Raw genomic sequence first — 21,848 nt, forward strand, 5'->3', positions numbered from 1 at the left:
GTTGAGGGAAGTAAGGCAGGTCTCTTTGAGAAAGTAACATGCAAACTGAAATAAGAGTGAAGAGTTGCCATCCTACTAAGATCTGCCTTTCAGTTTAGAAAGATAAACTCGTTCAAGTAGCAGGAAAGTCACTCTTGTTAGACAGTAGTGATCAAAAGAAAAGAGGGAGATATAAGCAGAGTGATAAGCAAGAGATCAGCTTACATAAATAGAAGCAGCGCTAGTCACGTAGACAGGATTCACTGCGAGCTGGAAGCTATTTTAAGTGCTTAACATTGATTAACCAAAACATCCATTACCCGTGTGCTATAAAGAGGAAACTAAAGCACCAAGCAGAACAATTGCTTTCCACATCCAGCAAGGGTCAGAGGGAGGGAGTGAGGAAGGGAAACATAAGGCACAGCCCTCACCATGGTCTTACATTCCTCATCTGTCTGGGGCCGTGCAGGCTTTTTACAAGACCAGATTTTATTTTGTGTACGCTAACACTCACTAAAGGTTTTCAGTCCACAAAGGACATGTAGCACCAAGTTCTTTAAACCTTATGCTGTTGTTCTGTTAAGATTTGATTATAGGAGAACAGGGATGGTGGCAAGGAGTTAATTTTGGATGATTATTGTGGTGGGTTGGACATGAAATCACAACTTACTTCAGGTGGCGGGTATGAGGATGAGGAGTCTAGATTCCAGTATCTGTTAATACCCCCAAAACCAGAGTAGATGTAGAGACCAGAGAGGAAAGAATAACAGTACCTAGTAAAGACAGGGAGTGTCAAGAGGATGGGGAAAAGTTTGGGTTGGCTAATAGTGGAAGAAGAAACAAAGACATCCCTCATTTGAAGTAAAGATTCACACTGAACACAAAACAATGCATGGTGTATTTCCTTCAAAGAATTAGAAAACATTAAAGCTAACAATATCACTCAATTATTCCATTTGAGGCCCCATCTTTTATACTACACATAGTCAATGTTTATCTAAAGTGAGGGATATTTAGTTCTTTCCTATGAGAGGCAGAAGTAAAAAGTATACAAATTTAAGATGCAAATAAAGCCAGTTTCCTTGTTCACAGTGGGCTAGGCAGCAGTAACTTGCTGAGGGGAAGCAGGGATTTTGTTGTCTACTCTAGTTGGTCATAGGATTCTAAAGGTTGATTGTTCACATTAACGAACACCAACCATGTCACACTGACTTGTTGGCTTTAGCACTCTGCTTCAACAATACCTATTACATCAGAAACCATCTTAATTACTGATCATACCTGCTTATTTTAATATCCCTCTAATAGTACAAAACAGACTGCAGAGCTGTGAGATCATGAATTGAACAAGAACATACTAAATCCCAATATTCTCAATCTGGTATTTGTCTGGCGCCCCTTTCTCTGTCTGCACAGCATGGGGAATAATGGATCATTCATTACACAATGCATAGTTCTCCTTTACTGTACTTATGTAGACTCCAAACCTTCTGTGAGAACAGTAATCACTGATTTTTTCCGGATACATTTTTTACTAGATTCAGACAAGTTCCTGCAGGTAGCAGATTCTTTAAACGTGCATACTTTATCTACATGATGCTACAGAGTGCTAAGATAACTCTTAAATATTTAGATGTGATTAACTTGGTTTTTGTGACCTGGTAAATTAAGACCAGTGTCTCAGTACTCAAAAGTTTTGACCACACATCTTTTGGTTAATCTTATTTTGAAGATTAGAGTCTATGTAAGAGTGTGTTCATTTCCGAGAGAAGGTTTCAATATTTGTGTGTTTATGAATGGCCAGAACAGTCCGTAGCCCTCGGACACCATCTTTTGTCTCAATGTGTTCTTCATTACAGCAGGAGTGATTAAATCATGTCCCATATTTCAGGAAGTTCTCTACTTGATAGCTTGGCTGAATCCTATGTCTTCCCCTATTCTTTTATAATTGTGAAAGCAATTGTAATTTAGAAATAGATATAGAGGAATTAGATATCATCTATCCTACACTGTTATAAAATCACTTCTTTTTCTATTAAAAACAAACAGTGTTTGTGGTAATGCAACTATATTTTATTTGTGTTAGCTGATTCTTTAGGATGGAAAGTGTGAACTTGTAGAATATTCAGTAACTGTAAATTAGATTTTTAGGTACAGAATTTGCAAGTCTCAGAATCCCCATGCTTGATAGATAATCAAACAAATAAAACAGAAATGCTGGTGTCCCTTTACTTCATTGTATAGTAAAGGAATGTGAATAAGTAGGGGTCACTTTTAGCATGTCTCCCATTGACTTTATGGATGTGTGGAAGAGATCATGAGATCACTCAAAGTCTCTCTGTTCTGGCAGTGACTAAAGCAGGTGTCTCGAGAGTGAGACAAAGTGAAGAGTGCAGTGGGAATGAATCTAGGGACAGGGGAGGAAATTAATAAATACCAGTGCTAAAACTTGCTGGCTTAGATATAACAAGATACATATTCTGTCTCAGGTGTGTTCACAGCCAGCTGGGGGGCTTGCCACTTCCTCCCAGGGGACATCATCACCAAGAAATCAGGCTCGTTTCAAAGGGTGAACTTTAAATTAGAGGTTTTATTTGTTTAGCAAGGTAGATGAGATTGTTACCTTACCTTGCAAAATAATAAAAAAAAAAAAGCTCAGTAGTGTTTTAAAGAATAACTTAGTGTAGCCAATAACTCACTTCATTTTTAACTACTTTTGTTAAACATCATGTGATTGAGCTACATATATTGATTAACAGAATGATGAGTAGTCTTAAAAGTAACAGTCATTGCAATTTTGGAATATGTGAGTGACTCCTATCATAAATACACCAGACATTATATTAATCATATTTTTGGGAGGAGGAAACAGAGTGTCCTTGTGCAGCCCAGACAAGCCTGGAATTTTCTATGTAGCATAAACTGGTCTCCAGTGAGTGGAGAGTCACCTATCCTGATGCCTCACACCCTGGATTGCAAGCATGAGTCACCATGCCAACTTTAGACCCACCATCTTTAAAGTTGCATTTTTGTCTTTGGCAATAGAATTTCCTTTTTTTCTTAAAGAGAGTAATATCTTCCTGTTGAAGAAGTCATTTGAAAATGACTCAACTGGCTGAAAAGGGTTCAATGAGCTATATCATTGCTGATGCATGTCTACTTGGGGACCCATATTTCTCTGTCACTGGCACAATGTAACAACAACAACAACAACATAAAAGTCACAGAGTCACTTGATTTGGAGGCAACTCTTCACTTTTGGCCAGCATTTCATGTAGCTAGCATTGCTTGCAAGAATACTAAGTTTTCTTTTTCCTTTCTAACTCCTGGTTTAGCCTTGTTAGTGAAGGCTGGGAAATGGCAGGAGGGCTGGGGTGAGGGGGATGGAGTCCAGGAAGGGAGAAAGGATGTTTTCTTTTGTAGGCAGTGGTGTTAAATTGTAACCAGTGCACCCTTTGTCATTAAATGTTTAAGAGCTTAAACAGAAATAAGTACGTTAGGCCCGCTAGGTGAACAGAAGCTGGTTTTCCTGCCCAGGCATAATGAAAGGCGGTGTTTGTCTGCAAAGTGGTGGCAGCTGCAGTTGTCATTATGAGGAGGCCTTTGGCTGAAACTAGGGCCCAAGGAGGGCTCTTCAGACCTTAGACTTGCCTTCACTCCAGGCTCATGAAGTGCTCTTTCAAATTCTTCTTTCAATTTTATTTTTCTTTTCTCTAAGGTAATGTGGTAGTTACCTTAAATGAGTCTCATCTCTGACCTGTTAAAAAGTAACAAGTTCAGACGGGCCTTGAAACTTTGCCTGCCTCAATTGCTGAGCTAAAGAAGGCTCTTAAAATATGAGCCTTGCCCTGTCTCTAGTCTTCTCAAGAACTGTTTCAAATTCTTACTTTGTCTTTCAATGTTAATTTTTTAATTTTATTTTCCCAAAGTAATATATATGGCAGTTTTCTTAAATGATTTTTTTCTCTCTGATCTATAAACATAAGGTTTCCCCTTTAATTGTTTATCTTAATACTAGTCTAGATTTTTTTTTTTTTTGAGACAAAGGGTGGAAAGGGAGGGAGAAGGGTGAGAATTAATGTTTTTCTTTGTGGTCTAAACTAAACTCTATCTTAGAGCAATGCCCCTGCCTCATTCTCCTGAGTACTATGACTGATAGGCACAAACACCCAGCATCTCAGTTTGTTCTAATCTCTCAGTCTATGGTACCAAGTCTAGCCTGCCCCGTTCTTTTCTGCCATTAATTGTTTGCTTGTTCTTCCCTTTTTTTTTCATGTTAAATACAGAGTAACAAATGCTTTCAAACAAGCTCTATATTTCAGTGGACAAAGAGAACTCCATTAATCTCTATCACTGTTATAATGCATAATGCCATTTTCTTTATATAAATCTTTCTCGGTTTTCTACACACTCAGGACGGAATGACGTTCTCTGGCTGTTGCCTTTCCATTCACACGTTCAACGGATGCAGCTTCAGCCTTTCAGGAATACTGATCTGATATTTTGTCTTTCCTCTAGTGAAAATGGAAACCAGTCCACCTGTTAAAGGCTCTCTCTCCGGAAGAGTGACCCTACCTTGTCATTTTCCCACCCTGCCTACCCTACCGCCCAATTACAACACGAGTGAGTTTCTCAGAATCAAATGGTCTAAGATGGAAGTGGACAAAAACGGAAAAGACATAAAGGAGACTACTGTCCTGGTGGCTCAAGATGGGAATATCAAGATTGGTCAGGACTACAAAGGACGGGTGTCAGTGCTTACACATCCTGAGGATGTGGGCGATGCCTCCCTCACCATGGTCAAACTCCGTGCTAGTGATGCTGGTGTCTACCGCTGTGATGTCATGTACGGGATTGAAGACACTCAGGATTCCGTGTCACTGGCTGTGGATGGTAAGGCTCTCAGATTTGTAAGAAAGGTTGTAGCACGATACCCAGGAAAGCAGTGTGGGCCAGTACTCAAACTCATCTCTTGTTCAGCATATGAACAAGAGGAAAACCATCAACCCAAGAATCTTTGCTTTCCACTGAAACCAAACTTAGTTAAGAATAGGTAACTTTTTGTGAAGCAACTTTATTGATTGAGGCTAGTAATGTACTGTATACTAGAAATAATGAAAACCTCAAGACACAGTATTTAGTTCTTAAACCGTTATTTTAGTGCTAATACCTACTAGTGAAAGGCTATTCTACATTTCAAGTTTGATGTTGTATATATGTTGTCTTAGTTACGTTTCTATTGCCATGATAAAATACCCCAGCCAAGGCAACTTATAAAAGAAAATGTTTACTTTAGGACTGATAGTTACAAAGGGCTATGACCATGATGGCAATGGTCATGTGGCAACCATTAAGGACTTAAGCTTAAGTCCTTACCTTTATGTAAGAGGCAGAGAGCTAACCTGAATTGGTGTGGGCTTTTGAAAGTCAAAGTCCTCCCCCCAAGACACACCTTCTCAACAGGGCCACCCCTCCTAGTTCTTCTCAAACATTCCTACCAAATGGGGACCAACTATTGAAACATATGAACCTCTAGGAAAATTCTCATTCCAAGTATCACATATGTATAAACATACATATATAGATAAAAGACTTTTCCCTTTTTTTCTGTTAATTCTCTTAGTGTGATTTTTGGGGCTACCGAAGACCAAACCCAAGGTCTTGTGCATGCTAGGCAAGTGCTCTCTCACTGACCTATAACCTCAAACCTCCTTACTTTCATTATAAATGCTTATCTGTAAGTTGGCTCAGGAGAAAGATATTTGTGTCCGAGCCTGAAAAGCTCAGTTTGATTCCTGGAATCCACGTGGTAGAAGGGCACGCGTTTACCCATGCCTCCATGCATGTACACACATACACACTGAGTGAAAAAAGCCTTTGAATTTAATTTCAAGAAGTATCATTTAAAAGTTTCATTGAAAAACTAACCATGATTTATATCATAATGTCTTACAAAGGCAATCAATATTTGAATTTGCAGTTCGTTCAGAGCAAGAAATCAGAGTAAAAAAAATATAACTTTAACACTAGTTGCTATCCATTAGGTTTGTAATGACTCATTTTACCTTCATCCCCCCTTTTAATGATGGTTTATATGTCATTTGAGCTTAAGTTAGAAGACAAAGCAAAGAGAAATTGCTTTAATTGGGCACACACATAATACCGCAGCTCTTGGAACCAGAATGTGTTGGCAAGTTATTAAGCAAAACTCTAATACCCAGACATGATGGGACAGATTTTCTTCCAACTCTCAATTTCCCTATAAAATATTTACCTTTCAGAAATACATAAAAGGAGCTTTCTAAAAACTCTTTCTTGTTTAGCCAAAAGGAAATGGCTTGAATTTCAGGGCAACAAACATATTCACTGAGCATCCTTTATCATTAAATTCATCTGTTTCCTGATGTCTTTGTATCCACTCAATCCCTGAGATCTTCTTATCCCTTAGTTCCTCATCATTAATTTCAGTTTGTCTAAGACTGTCTCTTCATATACATGTATATGCATAACATATATTGCATACATTCACTCTCTAAAATTCTCAGACTTTCATAGCTTCTTATTTTTTTTTTCTCATCATTAAAGACTTAGCAAAGGATTTGCCTCTTGCTGCTCACAAACAATGAACATCCTCCACCTAATCTTCTTAGCCCCATGCTGTCTTCAGGTTAGTCAGCAATTGCAGACACTTACCTTACATATGGATTGATAGTCCCTGCCTTTGGCAAGACCCCCTGCTCTTTTTCTTCTTAGTACCAGTATTCAGCACCGGTGGAAGATTTATAATTCCCCAAATTACTTGGAACTTTCACCACTATAAACTAATTTAAACCCATTCAAGTTCTTACTTAATGCTTAAAAGTTACTTTAGGATATTTCTCACGCTTACTAGATACAGGGTGTGTATGTAGAAAGGCCACATGAAAGTAGACTGGCATTTGGTGACATTTTGAGACATGAAAGATGAAAAACAGGAAAAAGAATGCTCCTTGCCAGTCAGTCCATCTCTAAGTTGCTATGTAGCTCCCTTTGTGTGGGTACTGATAACAGGCTTATCTGCAAGATGGCTATTTTATTCTTCCTCAGTTCTTTTGCTGGCTTTTCTTGAGACAGAGACACAATATAAAGAATAACATGAGAGAGACACTCTGATAGCCAGTCTGACTGTGGAAGACAGATCTGTCAACCCCAGGAAATGACTAGGAATCAAAGGAGAGCAGCAGATATCTTGGAAACCACAACTCATTTTAAACAACAAAAGGTGGTCTTGAATACTATGATATGATAAAAATTCACTTCTAAAAGCTGGTTGCTCCAATCTGTATTTTTGGTGACTTCCCTGGAATATTATTTTGATGATTCATATTTCCCCCAGATAAATATGGATAGCATGTTAAATTGCGAAGAAAGGACTGACAGTTCCACCCCTTAGCTGCTCTTTCTTCAGTTCTTTGACAGTCATTTGAAACCTAGAGCACGGTTTCTCCCTACTTCCTTAGCAATACTTAAAATACAACAAAGCGGAACCTGAGACAAGCATGCCTTGCTTCTACCTGGGAAGTGCGAAGAACTTTATTTCAGGCCTCTGTTGGCATGGAAATTGTAGACTTGCCTCAGTCATAGCAGACACAAAACTAATATGAGCTAGACAGTGGATGTGGCGTATATCCATACAGTAGACAGTGCACTATAATCTACCCAACTTTCAGATCAAATAAATATTAGATCACTGGATAAGACAGGAGATTACGGTTCAGAGAATTGAAGTAGTCTATGAAGAAGAAGCAAACGATGACTGAAATAGGTATTGTCACAGGTATAGCCTGGTGCCTTACCACACTGTCTGTGAAATCAAATGTCACAATGCTGCATGATTTAAGGATGTAGCATGAAGAGCAGGACCCCTATGTAGGTGGCATTTTTAAATGCCTTCATTCTACAAGAGTTTTGCATCGTAAAATAATTAACTATGATAATGTTATTAATCGGTATATTACTTCATTCTGAAATTTTGCACAATACAATGGGGATTTGAACACTGAAACCGTCTATTGTTTGCTGTCTTTGCAGGAGTTGTGTTTCACTACAGGGCAGCGACCAGTAGATATACACTGAACTTTGCAAGTGCTCAACAGGCTTGTTTGGACATTGGGGCAGTCATAGCCACACCAGAGCAGCTCTTTGCTGCCTATGAAGATGGATTTGAGCAGTGTGATGCAGGGTGGCTGTCTGATCAAACTGTTAGGTAAGAGGCCTGGGCCTGAAAGCTTTTCAGTATTAATATGCCAGGGACAGTGCCTCTCACCTTTCCTTTGCTTTCCTAGATATCCCATACGGGCTCCCAGAGAAGGCTGTTATGGAGACATGATGGGGAAGGAAGGGGTCAGGACCTACGGATTCCGCTCTCCCCACGAAACCTACGACGTGTACTGTTATGTGGACCATCTGGATGGTAAGACATTTAGCTTTCTAGAGCTTCCTATGAATGTAAGAGAAAACCAGACAAGAGCATGGAGCGAGTCTCCAGGCTTGTTTGCATTCCACATGGCAGCATTTTATTTCCATGCCTGTATGATTTTGTGGTAAGATAAGCCAAAATTAGAGTGGGAAGGTTAGGAGGGCGATGTAAATGGTTATGCAGGATAGGCTCTTCCCAGCCATGCTGCCTTTTTAGAGCATTCAGAATAGAAAACTGGTAGGTTGGCACCTATTTCTGTGAGAGGCAGGTAGAAACCCTGTAGTGACAAGCTGCTGTGACTCCAAGTGAAGATAAACACAATTCCCAAAGGCGGTAAACACTATCAACCGGCAAATGAGGTGGTATCAGATTTCTTCTCCAGTCTCCTTTGTGACATGGAGTTTTCAGAGAAGTCATTCTTCTAACCAATCCACACATTCAAAGTGACATCAAAAACACCTACTGTTGTAGGTAGCCTGCAAGTTAGGGACCTGAAATTCAATGTATTTCCAGGGACCTGAAATTCAATGTAGATAAAACCTTTTCTTTCGAAGATGGCAGAGTCTGGTTAATTTTAGCTCTGTCGTTTCTCTCTGCCTGAGTAAAGAGTGTTTGAGGTTACCAGTGAAAGTATCTAACGGGTTCTAAGCTGGTTTCCAAAACAAGGTAGGAGAGATGATGTTTTCCACGTTAGAGGCTGTAGACCTGGGTGAATGGAGCCGATAAATGAGGCAGACTAAAGTCTCATGCGTTGGTCACCTTTATTTGGAGCATCAGACCTTGAAGAGTAATCACATGAGTACAACCACAAGGACAGGCTGCGCATGGTGGGCAAGCTCCATGTGGCAAAACATGCTTTTCCATAGAGGCTCCTAAACAAGGAACCATAGCCAGTAGCAATGAATAATTTGAAGTTAGCATACTCCTATCCAGTACACATGGTAGGCACACAAAAACACATAACAAGAACAGTTTCATGTTTTCAAAGAAACTGAAGTCTCAAGACTCTTGTTTTCTTGGAGTTTTCTCACAAGTTTTCAGAATTCTCTATGTACAACTCCATCGTTGGACTGTCTTCCAACAGGGTTGAAAAGGATTTTTATTTTATATTGGCAGTTATCTTAGAAGTCCAAGTCTATAAATAAATGATGTTAAATTGGCTTAGTCTTGCATTTTGACAAGTATAAAATGAGGTTAGATGAGACAGTCCCTTCCAGCATTAAAATTCTGTGATTCCGTTTGATGTTTTTATTTGTTTGTTCGTTATTTTGAGTTTGGCTATGTTGGCCAGGCAAGCCTCATACTCCTGGACTCAAAAGGTCATACCGTTTGACCTCTTGAATAGCTGGGGGTCAGGCATGTGCCGCTCTGCCAGGCTTTGACTCTACAATTCTGTTCACTGAATGAGTCGTTACGAGATGTGAGCACTAGGCTATAAACAGCTCCCATTTTCCTTACACATTAATTAAATGTGCCTTGAAGGGTACATTAGCATTCTTGTTACACTGATTTTGATACCAGTAAGTACGTTTTCTAAGTAACAGATTTCAGTGCCAACACCTCTTGGTTTTGTACATGGGCAAAGGAAGACATAGATATTAGCCAAAATACTATTGATGCTTATAAAATGTTGTAATAGGAGTGGCGGGGCTGTGTCCCTGGCACCTGGCCGCCCACATGGCTAGCTTTATACCCGAAATAATTACATGGAAACTGTATTCTTTTAAATACTGCCTGGCCCATTAGTTCCAGCCTTTTATTGGCTAGCTCTTATATATTGATCTAACCCATTTCTAATAATCTGTGTAGCCCACAAGGTGGCTTACCAGGGAAGATCTTAACCTGCAGCTGTGTCAGGTGGGAGAATCATGGCGACTCCTCACTCGGCTTCTTTCTCCTAGCATTCTGTTCTGTTTACTCCAACCACCTAAGGGTTGGCCTATCAAATGGGCCTAGGGAGTTTCTTTATTAATTAACCAATGAAAGCAACAGATTAGAAAGAAATCTCTCCCACATCAATAAAATTAGAACCTTCCTCTTCCTCTTATTTTAACTGATTAAAATATCTTTAAAATAGTTTTTAATAGCAGGGGTTTTTTTTAATGGTTACTTGGAATACCTGGCTCCAGAAAATACATTTCCTACTGCAATCTCAATATGGTGGAAATTTGTATCATGCTTTTAGATTAGAATAAGATTTCTCAGGACTTCAATGCATGTATCTGAGATGCTGCTAAATCTGCATCAGAGCCAGAGGTAGTTTATGAAAGATATTTGTGAGATCCAATCGATTGGAAAGAACTCTATCAACTCTTACTGATATGGTGAACATTCAGGCACAAATCATAAGCCAAACTTCTTGATGTAAAGTCAGGTTTGTGTACTCAGGGATCCTTCTGTTGGTCTGTTCTCCAATGTCCCTCAAAGGTGCTGCCTGAATTCTGCTTTTTAAAGGTTGTAGACATTTTGAAAGTCTGGATGGTAGGAGTCTGCCAGAGATCTCTTAGCCACATTGTACCAGTTGGGAGTTGTCTCTCACCGTCTACCTGCAAGTGCCATTTTTGGTGTTCAGTAATTAGATTCTGTCAGAGAGTAGCTCTCTGTATATGTATGAAACTTACCATGAGGAAGGATTTGTCTGTCTGTCTGTCTATCTATCTATCTATCTATCTATCTATCTATATCTATCTATCTATCTATCTATCTATCCATCCATCCATCCTCCCTCCCTCCCTCCCTCCCTCCCTCCCTCCCCCTCCCTCTTTCTTTCTTTCTTTCTTTCTTTCTTTCTTTCTTTCTTTCTTTCTTTCTTTCTTTCTTTCTTTCTTCTTCCCCAGGCTGTGTAGACCGGTTTGGCCTCACACTCACAATCGTCTGCCTTAGTCTTCCCGGTGCTGAGCTCTCAGGCCTGTTTTTGTTGTTCTCAACTGAAGTGCCTTTCTACCTCTGTCCTCATTCTTATTTCCAAGGCAGGTGTGCTATATAACGTTTGCTTCTGTCCCAGTGTAACCCAGCTCGATTGTATAATGTTACTTGATATAAATATTTCACACCTTTGATGACTACAGTCTTGTTGTGTGGAAATATAGCATGACAAAATCAACAGACTTTGAACCACGTTGTTTTAGTAGATAAAAGTTGGAAGCTAGAGACCAGAATCAATACAAACAGTATGTCAAACACTTGTTAAAATCTGTGTCAACAGAGCAGCCAGGCTTTTGTTTCAGACATTTGATGGTTCTGGGGACACCACTGTGTTTATAACAACCCTGTTGGGGAAGCCTTTTCTCCCTTGTGCATTGCACTTAGGAAATTGAGAAACTCTTTAGACACTGCTCTTTTCTCTCACTTTGAAATTGAAGTGGAATGACGGTTAAATAAACTTTTATGGCTGGTGATATAAGTGGAAGGCCACACTCATTCCCACAAAGTTTCTCCCATTCCTGTCTAAAAGTTCTGCCTGTTAGCTGAATTGAATTGACAAAAATTTGTGTAAAGAGTTGACAGCACAAAATTACTTCTGTTTTTTTTAAAATTACTGTTCTAATAAAAGTTATTTGAAAGTGAGCCAGAATGCCCCAAAATTGGTGCATTCATAGATTTAATAATTTCTGCCCATATTTAGTTGTGTTCAGCGAAGCCAAGTATATGAGAGATGGTGAAGGCAGTTGAAGCTGTAGATACTGACACTAATTTTTCTTTAAATTTAGTTATCATGAAATGTTACATTAGCAGAACATTAAGCATTTTTTGCTTTCGTAATTTAGAATGTCATATGCACATTGACATTTTTCTTAAAAGTTAACTAATTATATACATTATAACCAGTTTTCTGACTTTTCTAACGTGGTATTTATAGCATAATTTGGCACTTGAATAGAATATTCAGTTTTACTTTGAAAAAACAGCTGAGAAAGCATAAAAGGGCCTATATATCAGCTATGCCCACTGGTGAGCACTTCAACATTAGCTCGTGTTATTAAAAACTGTTCTAGAGTTTGTGTTTTGTTAGATATGAGTTAGGACTAGAATAATGTTATTAAAAAATCAGTGGGAACTAGGAGTTAAGATTCATGAAATAATCATTATTATATGTAATCTTCCTTTTCCTATCAACTGAATTTGGAAGATGTTGAGATGCCTTTAAAGTAGAACTGAGATGATAAAATGATTCAGAAAAATAGATAAAATTTTGAGACCCCAGAGGGCCTGGATTTGTGATGAGGTTACATAAAGCTATTATAAATTGAGCATGTATTTAATATGTAGCCTACAAGGCATTATCACTTAGCAACATTAACTTGAAAAATGCCAGTTGTTGCTATTATCTGAGAGAATGGCTGAATAGACTCTCTGGCCTAATGCGGATGCCAACATGGTAAGAAACTGAACTGTACATTGTTGACTCTGGAAAATGTTGAAACTCACAGTTCATATTATGATTCTATGAAATACATGCTACTTTTACATCACTGTAAGTCTGATAGTCATAACTCAAGCCATAGCCTACTGGGGACCAGCACTACTTAGGAAGGGTGAAAACCCTGTTGAAAGCAGCCTCAAGAGGAGGTTCCTTTCTTCAGCATCGGTACAACAAAAGTCGAGCTAGTCATGGTGCTATCTGCCTTTAGTCTCAGCATATAGAGCTCTGTGAGTGTATGGCCAGTTTGGGCTACACTGTGAGTTCCAGGCCAAGGAGGAGTACGAAGTGAGATCATTAAAAAAAATAAAATCAGTAAATAAAGTATTTTTAGAGAAATTGCAATGTTGGAGGGAAGGTGGGCAGAAAATCCTTCTACTAGCCTAGGCAGTATTGGCATTTGATACCTGCTCTGAAAGGGAGTCATACCCATCACACTCTAGGGTAGGCTCCACTCCCAAGAGCAGCTGGACAACTCAAACTGTGCTCAATGAGGGTAGATGTGGGAAGATCTGGGAGGGGAGTAAATGTGATTTAAAAACTACATTGTATGAAAGGTTTAAAGAATTAATAAAATATTATTTAAAAAGAAACACCTTGGTGCAGTTCTACCCCACCATTTACTTCTTGTCAGGTCATGGGCAAATTTGGCATCTTTTAAGCTTTAATGGTTACTTCTTTTGTGAAATTTAGGACAATTTAGAGTATTTACTTTTGAAGCATGGTACGGAGATTGAATGAGATAGTAAGAGTTGCTTTTACTACGCTGGATGGTACCAGGTTAGTGATTAATAAACCATAGCTGCTGTCTACTTGTGAAAATGAGAGGTTCTTTATTCCCACTGCAGACAGAGCTGAAAGGCCCTTGAAGCCACACCTTCCTGTATTAGGCTATATAGGAGGTGAAGTTTTCTAGGAATGAAGGTTGTTAAATGTTGAAAAGTCTTTGGAAACTACGAAGTTTCATCCCTAGAGACTTCGTAAAAATAGATTTGATGGGAGGTGTTAAAAGTTCAGCGCTCTGTCAAAGCCAGCTGGAGTCATGGCACTTTGAAGGGTGAATGGATCAGCTGGAAACAGGGCACTGTGAATACGATCATTGTGAATGTAACTTAATACTAGAACATTGTTGAATGTTAAAAGAAAACACTGCAAATAAATGGTTTAATATTATCCCCTGAATCAGTTTGAAATAAATCTGCTCTGATGAGACATTGTCTGCCCATGTCACAGCATTCGGGAGCATTCTGACCTCTGCCTCTCCGCAGATTCATGCACGCACAGACCCACGCCCGTGGTCTTGCTGTTTGAGGGTTGACATCTTTCTGAAGGTGTGCTGTGATTGAAAGTGTTTCTCTGCTGAAGCTGGCAGTGGGTTAGAAGGTTTGTGTGCCTCGCTGTAGCTATATGGCGAGAAGCAATCCCGAAATGAGAAGAGTGGGAACAATTGAAAAGAGCACCCTGTTTCCGCTAATGGAAATATTCCAGCTAAAAATACCTCAAACTTAAAACAAAATCATCCCCCTTTCAAGGAAAATATTTGTTTGGGCTTCTAACTCTAATACGTACTTGTCAGAAAACAGTTGGCTTTTGAAAGTGTTTTATTTTCTCTGCAGATGAATTGAGTGTGACGAATGGGTTCAGAGAGCCTCCCTTTGTGGTTGACCCCTTGAGTTCCCTTGCAAATGAATCAACCCTAGGCTTGCATCCCGACATGACTGACTGCCTCAGAGTTCCCTCTACTCAGGGTAGAGACCTCTGTCCTATCTTCTCGTGGCCTGTGTTTTCTGTGCAGCCCTGCCTTTAGGTTTTGCCTCAGCTCCAGGAGCTTGGTGCCATTCTGGGCCTCAGGCTTTTCCAGAGGCTCCTGGTGTGCTGAGAGACCTTCCCTGAGGATTTTCTCTTTTATCTGTTGTCTCTTTCCTGAGTTCTGATCGGTCTCTAACCTTTATCATCAAGGGACCTTGATCATATGGCAGTAATCACCCCTTAAAAATATTTGCTTTCAGCTTTTTCTGTTGCTAGTCTGTGAATTCTTGGAGGAGAAAACACATACAAATTCATCCTTCTATTCCTAATATATCATTGTCACACAGTAGGTCCTCCATAGATTGAATAAATCAGCAAAATAGATAATTTAATTTCCTATTGTCCTCTATGTAAACTAGAATTTACATGCTCTGTGGGATGAATGGGGCACCAAAGTATTTTATAAAAACAAATGAATCCACAATGAAATGTTAATTTGTAGGTTTGCATGTCTGGCCCCAAACTTTTTCCTCATTTCACACTGGCTTATGTAGGCAGAGACTGTTCGTTTGTTCCCAGCTGCCCAGATCTGAAATAATTACATAGAACTATATTATTTAAAACACGGCTTGGCCAATAGTTTATGCATATCTCTAACTAGTTCTTATATCTAAATCTTAAATTAACCCATTTCTATTAATCTGTGTATCACCACGAGGTCGTGGCCTACCCGCAAGTTTCCAGCATCTGTCTCCTCTGGCAGCCTCAAGACTTCTCGTTGACTCCGCCTGCTTTCTCCTCTGTCTCTGCTTGGAATTTCAGCCTTGCTCTATTCTGTGCTACAATAGGCCCAAAGCAGCTTCTTTAGTAACCAATGGTATTCACAGCATACAGAGGGGAATGCCATATCAGTCTTACTCAGTGTTCTATTGCTCTGAAGAAACCCCATGATCACAAGAACTCTTCTAAAGGAAAACATTTACTTGGGGCTTGCTTACACTTTCAGAGGCTTAGTCCATTGTTATCACGGCAGGAAGCAAGGCATGCAGGCAGACATTGTGCTGGAGAGGAACTGATTGTTCTACATCTGAATCCACAGACAGTGGGGAGAGAGAGACACCTGAGCCAGGCTTGAGTTTTTGAAACCCCAATTGCACCCCCAGTGTCATACTTCCTCCAACAACATCACTGCACCTGCTCTAAGGAGGCCATACCTCCTAATTCCTCACAAGTAATACCACTCCCTACTGACCACACATTCAAATACATGAGCCTAGGGGAGCCATTCCTATTCAAAACATCACATACACTAGTATTTTCCATTTGTGCATCATTTTGTCACTCGCTTTTGGTTTTGTGATTCACGAATGGTGTCTGTAACAGTTCTTCAGAAGATCTATTTTGTATCATAAGTGCAAATCCAATACATTGACTCTGCCATTCCCCTACCAAACATTGCACTTCATGTGTTTTTCCACAAGCACAGACTCTGCCTGGTCGTCACTGCCCCCACCACCTACTCAGACTTTGCCCTTTCTCTATTGTGACTCTGAGTGCATACCAAGCGCCTAACCCTCTGCAGACCTGGCGCATGCTTCCCCTGCAGTGGCACACTGACTGCCATAGAGAACACTCCCCAGATTACTGGTATTAAATAGCTTAATGCTTCCAAAATTTTTTAATTGGCTCTTCTTGTTTACATTGGTATTTCTTTTCTTCAAATGTGACATTGCCAGTTTTTTTTTTTCTGGAAAAAAATATAACTCTCAGTTCAGAAAAGATAATAAGTTTCTGTATTTTATTTCTGAGCCAACATCAAGGGATTGTTGTAGGCATGAACACACATGCCTTAGCCAAGAAAGTCATGATAGAAATTGTAACTTTTTTTAAAACTTACCTTTCTTTCTCTCTTTCTTTAAATTGTTGCTTATTACTTTGTATATTACTTGAAAATATTTTCCGAAGTCTGTGAGGTGTCATTTAGACTTTGACCATTTAAACTAGGACTCCTTTGAAGTTAAGTTTTTAATTTTAACCAAATCTAGTTCATCTATTGCTGTTGTTCTTTTGGTGTCAACACTAAAAAATATTGCCACATTGCAATCATAAAAACTTTCCACTGTGTTTCCTTCAAAGAATTCCATGACTTTTTGTTTGTTGCTGTTTTTGGTTTTCGAGACAGGGTTTCTCTGTGAAATAGCCCTGGCTGTTCTGGAACTTACTTTGTAGATCAGGTTGTTCTCAAACTCACAGGTATCTGCCTGCCGCTGTCCCCCAAATGCTGAGATTCAAAGGCGTGTACCACAATGCTCAGCTGAATTTCATGACTTTTTTATTTTTTTGCTTTTATTTTAATTCATTTTGAGTTTCTTTTTATATATAACATTTCCATTTAATGAGTTTTCCACCCTCTTGAAAACAAATCAAGCAAACATATATTTATGTGGGGGCTCTCAGTCCTACCATGCTGACCTACTTGCCCAAACTTATCCCATTTATTGTCTTTTCTGTTGTGATTTTTGCTATAAAACCTCTTATAGCACAGGCTGGCCACAGCATTTCTGTGTAGTCAAGGCAGGCCTTGAACTGATCTTCCTCTCTCTGCCTCCAAGTTGAGGGTGTAGATGTAACACTTAATGCTTGGCTTATATTATGAATTGCCTTTGTTGCTATAGTTTTGTAGTTAAGTTTGAAATTGGAACATGTGAGACCTCTTCTGTTTTTCTTTTCCAATGTAGTTGCTATTTGGAGTCTCTTGGGTTCCTAAATTAATTTTAGAATCAGCTTGCCAATTTCTACAAGGACGTCAGCTAGGATTCAGTAGACATTAAGTCTCCAGAGCAAGCGGGAGGATTTTGCCGTCATACCAATTGGAAGTCCACGAACATAGGATGCTTTTCTTTGGGGGGGGGGGTGGTTAAATATTTGATTTCACGGAAGAAATCAAATTTTGTTTTCAGAGTATAAAATTTGCAAAAGTTTGTACAATTTATTCTTAGTATTATATTTTTGATATGAATGTAAATTAATTTTTCTTAGTTTCTCTTTCTAATTATCTGCTTCAAGTGTTTAGCAATCAATTGATCTCCATGTATTTGTCAGCATAACTGTACCCCATCTACCAGTGCTAATTTACGTTTTTGTCTCAACATTAGCTTAGAACAAGTGGGAAATTCTGAAAGCTCCTATGTCCCTTTCCAATGTCTTGACTCCCAAATGAGAACTACTGGCTCCTGATGCTGAGCTGGGTTCTGACCTTCAGTGAAGTCATTCTGCCAGCCCAGAGCCTTCCTGTCACTGTGTGCAGAAGGCTGGCTGTTCTGCAGGTCTTAAGACCCAATTTTAGTGGAACTGACACACATGTGCACATAGATAGTGACTCTTTCAGGAATCAGTTAACATAGCTGATGAGATGCTACCGCAAGCAGGTATAGTTAATTGATTTGTGACTCATGGGATAATGAAAATTCATTTATTCATTTTATCTTAGTAGTGCATATAGGTGTACACATGCATTTGAGTCAAAATCTGACAGAGAGAGTAAAGGAGAAATCCTTTGAAAAAGTTTAAGTCAATACGTCGAAGTCAATGATTATGTTGACTTGCTGTTAACACCACTAGGTCTGGCATATTTGGCAAGTGGTTTTGACTCATGGCTACTTAGATGTTCATCTTCTCTGGTTACTTCCTGTTCACTTATTTCAGCCAACAATAAGCTGCTCACATGTAGGGTTTACCCAAATAACAAGGTTATGTGTATACATACATACATACATACACACACACACATACATACACACATATAAATTTTATAGTGAAATTTAAAACAAAAGCAGGGATTTTGCTGGTTTTACAGAACTGATAGTCACAACACCTAGTTGGGTATAACAGGACCAATTGGCATATGTGAAAAAAAAAGAAGCTTAAAATTTTTGATGACACCCAGAAAATTCCCTCATTCAGAAAACCGTGGTGATGCTTCAGCTTTGACCACTGAGAGCAGCCATCAGCTTCCTTTAGTGTCCCAGGATTGCTCTAAACTTAGCTTTCGAACAGTTCTGCTGTGTCTCCTGGGAAGAAGCGTTAACGTCTGAACACCAGGGATCACTTTTCAAGCTTTAATTCGTTTCGTCATTGCTTTCGGGTTCAGTATGTGTCACCTTGTAGTCTGCCAAGAAGTGCCTTTTCCATCCAGCACTCAGAGTAAGGAAAAAGCACAGGCGTGCTCTATTCCACGGAGTCCTGCAGTGGCTACTGGTCAAACTAAAGTAATTTTCCTTAATATTTCTGATGATGGTAATTCCTATGATTAAGAAAGTTCTAGTTTGTGCGATGCCAGCAGATATTAAAATCTAAACAAAATTCCTTCTACCTCTTTCTAGACTAGTGGTTCTCAATCTTTCTAATTCTGTGACCTTTTAAAACAGTTCCTTTTGTGGTGACCCCAACCATAAAAGTATTTTCATTGCTACTTTATAACTGTAATTTTGCTACTGTCATGAATTGTAACGTAAAAATCTAACATACAGGATATCTCACATGAGACCCCTGTGAAAGGGTTGTGACCCACAAATTGAGAACCAGTGTTTTAGATTCTCCCTGGAGAGCTAATCAAAAGAAGAGTAGGTTAAAACGCTTTAAAAAATTCACACAGCTGTTTTGAGAAAGCCACTCGCAGAACTTTGCAGTGGATTTCTTGGCAAAGTATAAAAAAATCATTGTTCTAGGAGGCAGCTGTCTGCTGCATCCAAGATTACCTTGATTGCTCAGGTACACGTGCGTATGAGAGGCAATAGAGTTGTCCTATTCTAGTAAAGTTTAAGTTTCCTTACCAAAGGCTCTGTGCCTGCCTCCTAAGCGCCAAAGACAGTGCTGGGGTACAAACATATGAATTTTCCTTATTTTCTGGAAGACATGCCTCTGTTGCATAAAAGAGATGACTTCCTCCATTTGGTTTAACTTGCTGACTTAGATACGTGACTAATGAACTGTACCTTGGTCCTCTTCTTTACTCACTGTCCTTGATAGAACCACGGGAGGCAGCTGGCTGCGTACTTGGATTGCTGTCTCCTGTTTTGATTCTGTCTGGTAACCTGGTTCACTTTTTCAGTTTCTGTGAACAGGCTTCCTAGTATCTACCAGATTTTAAGATTTCTTCACTATGAATCACTTGTGAATTCTCTATTTCATTGAACTACGTGTCCTTGGAGCAAAAATTTCCAGAACATTTCAGGAGATGAACCCATTGACAAATGTCCTGCTTGAATATTTGGAGACAGAGCAGGTGTGGCTTTCCTTGGGTAGGGAGTGTGATGGCTCTGGGCTGAGCATTGACCACGATTGTAGAATACTAAAGCACAGTAATACAGTTGTTTGAGGCAGGCTTTGTTATCATTAGGGCTTAGAGATGAGTGGAGGTAATGTTTTTACTAAAAATACTATGGTGTAGGAATGCTTAGGTCCTTAATTTTGAAGCAGAGTTAAAGTTAATATGTTTTCTTTCCTTTTTCTTATTACTCCAAAATAAGAACTATACCACAGAGGGTGAGTGACTACATTTTATCTTTATGATTATTTTTTTTCTATCCTTGCCTTAAAATAACCTCAAACAATCTTGTTAAATATTCCATTTTCATCCAAGTGGCATGATATGCTCTGTAACTTATTTCAGTTTTTTTAAGTTTTCACGATATTGGGGGCTGGAAAGATGGCTTAGTGTTTAAGAGTACTTGATGTTCTTTTTTTTTTTTATTTATTTATTGAGGATTTCCGCCTCCTCCCCGCCACCGCCCCCCACATCAAGTACTTGCTGAACATAGTACTTGATGTTCTTACAGAGGACCAGATTTAGCTCCTAGAACTCACATTGCCTCGCTTACAGCTGGTAGCTCTAGCTTCAGGGACTCTGACATCTTCGGGCTTCTGAGAGAACATACGCACAGAGAGACACATATACATACATACATGTAAATAAAATAAAAATACATATAAAATGTAAAGTAAATGAAATTAAACCTTGCAAGGTTGGAAATATCCTACAGATAAACAAAGAGGAAATTAATTAGTCTTGGGATTACAGAAGCTCAACTAGTAAAATCATTCTCTGATATTACAGAGAAAAGGGAAGTCATATCCTGCAAATGAGTTAAATCATTGATGTAAGGTTAAATTTGATGTTAATTCTGACACAGAAAGTTTAGTATGTAGTTCTTGATTGGTGAGTAAAAATGGCATTTCCCCTTCTAACCATTTTGGCAATAACTAAATCTTTATTTTAATACCAGCCATGTTTGACCTTTAAAAGTGGGATGTAGTTATCCTGGGGTCATTGTTCCGTATTAGTCATTTCTCTGGTTTTGTTTGTAGAAGTAGAGCTGTCCTTAATGACTGAGATTCTTTGCTTCTGCTGGCTGGCAACTCAATCTTGATAGTCTCAGGGAAGAGTAGTGTTTTCAGAACAGACTGTCAACAATGCAGGCAACTGAGATGCCCGGAGTGATGTCAGCTGTGCCAACAAACCCATGTGTTCTACCTTTGAGGGACAGATGTGGGCATGTCCTCCCTAAATGTGCATCCAATTCCAGGCCAAGCCAAGTGTGATACTGAGAAAAGTGAGGCTGTTCAGGAGGACATCTCCCTCCAGTCTTTCCCAAGTTGCTTTGTGCCAAGTCTATAAATGAAATTCAATGATTGTTGCAGGTGGCACCAGAATTAATTTTATTTAATATGTTTCTTGAGGAGCATGGAGAAAGATACTATTTCTAACAAGAACAAGAGATGTCATTTATTTAACACATATTACTGAGTGTACCCTGTGTAACTGGTAGAATGCCTTTGATGCATTTAAATCTTATGGGAGTAGGGGTTGCAACTGCAGGAGGAGGGGTTGTCACTGCAGGAACAAGGGTTGACACTGCAGGAGTAGAAGTTGGCACTGCAGGAGTAAAGGTTGACACTGTAGGAGGAGGGGTTGGCACTGCAGGAGAAGGAGTTGGCACTGCAGGAGGAGGGGTTGACACTGCAGGAGTAGAGGTTGACACTATAGGAAGAGGGGTTGGCACTGCAGGAAGAGGGGTTGGCACTGCGGGAGTAGAGGTTGGCACTGCAGGAGTAGGGGTTGACACTATAGGAAGAGGGGTTGGCACTACAGGAGGAGGGGTTGGCACTGCAGGAGGAGGGGTTGGCACTGCAGGAGTAGAAGTTGGCACTGCAGGAGTAGAGATTGACACAGCAGAAGTAGAG

General features: G+C 39.5%; 1 protein-coding gene across 4 annotated transcripts in view; it reads left to right on the forward strand.

Annotated features, from left to right (window-relative positions):
* Positions 1–21,848, forward strand: part of Vcan (versican) — a 99,868-nt gene that overhangs the window by 12,108 nt on the left and 65,912 nt on the right. For all 4 annotated transcript variants that reach the window (XM_013349671.2, XM_026783719.1, XM_005356522.3 and 1 more), the window contains exons 3-5: positions 4,498–4,872; positions 8,050–8,224; positions 8,304–8,431. In XM_013349671.2, coding sequence (XP_013205125.1) covers positions 4,498–4,872; positions 8,050–8,224; positions 8,304–8,431 — 678 coding nt within the window. The remainder of the gene's footprint in view (positions 1–4,497; positions 4,873–8,049; positions 8,225–8,303; positions 8,432–21,848) is intronic.

The sequence above is a fragment of the Microtus ochrogaster genome, chromosome 19 (assembly GCF_000317375.1).
Source record: "Microtus ochrogaster isolate Prairie Vole_2 chromosome 19, MicOch1.0, whole genome shotgun sequence".
In the NCBI taxonomy this organism is placed as follows: Eukaryota; Metazoa; Chordata; class Mammalia; order Rodentia; family Cricetidae; genus Microtus; species Microtus ochrogaster.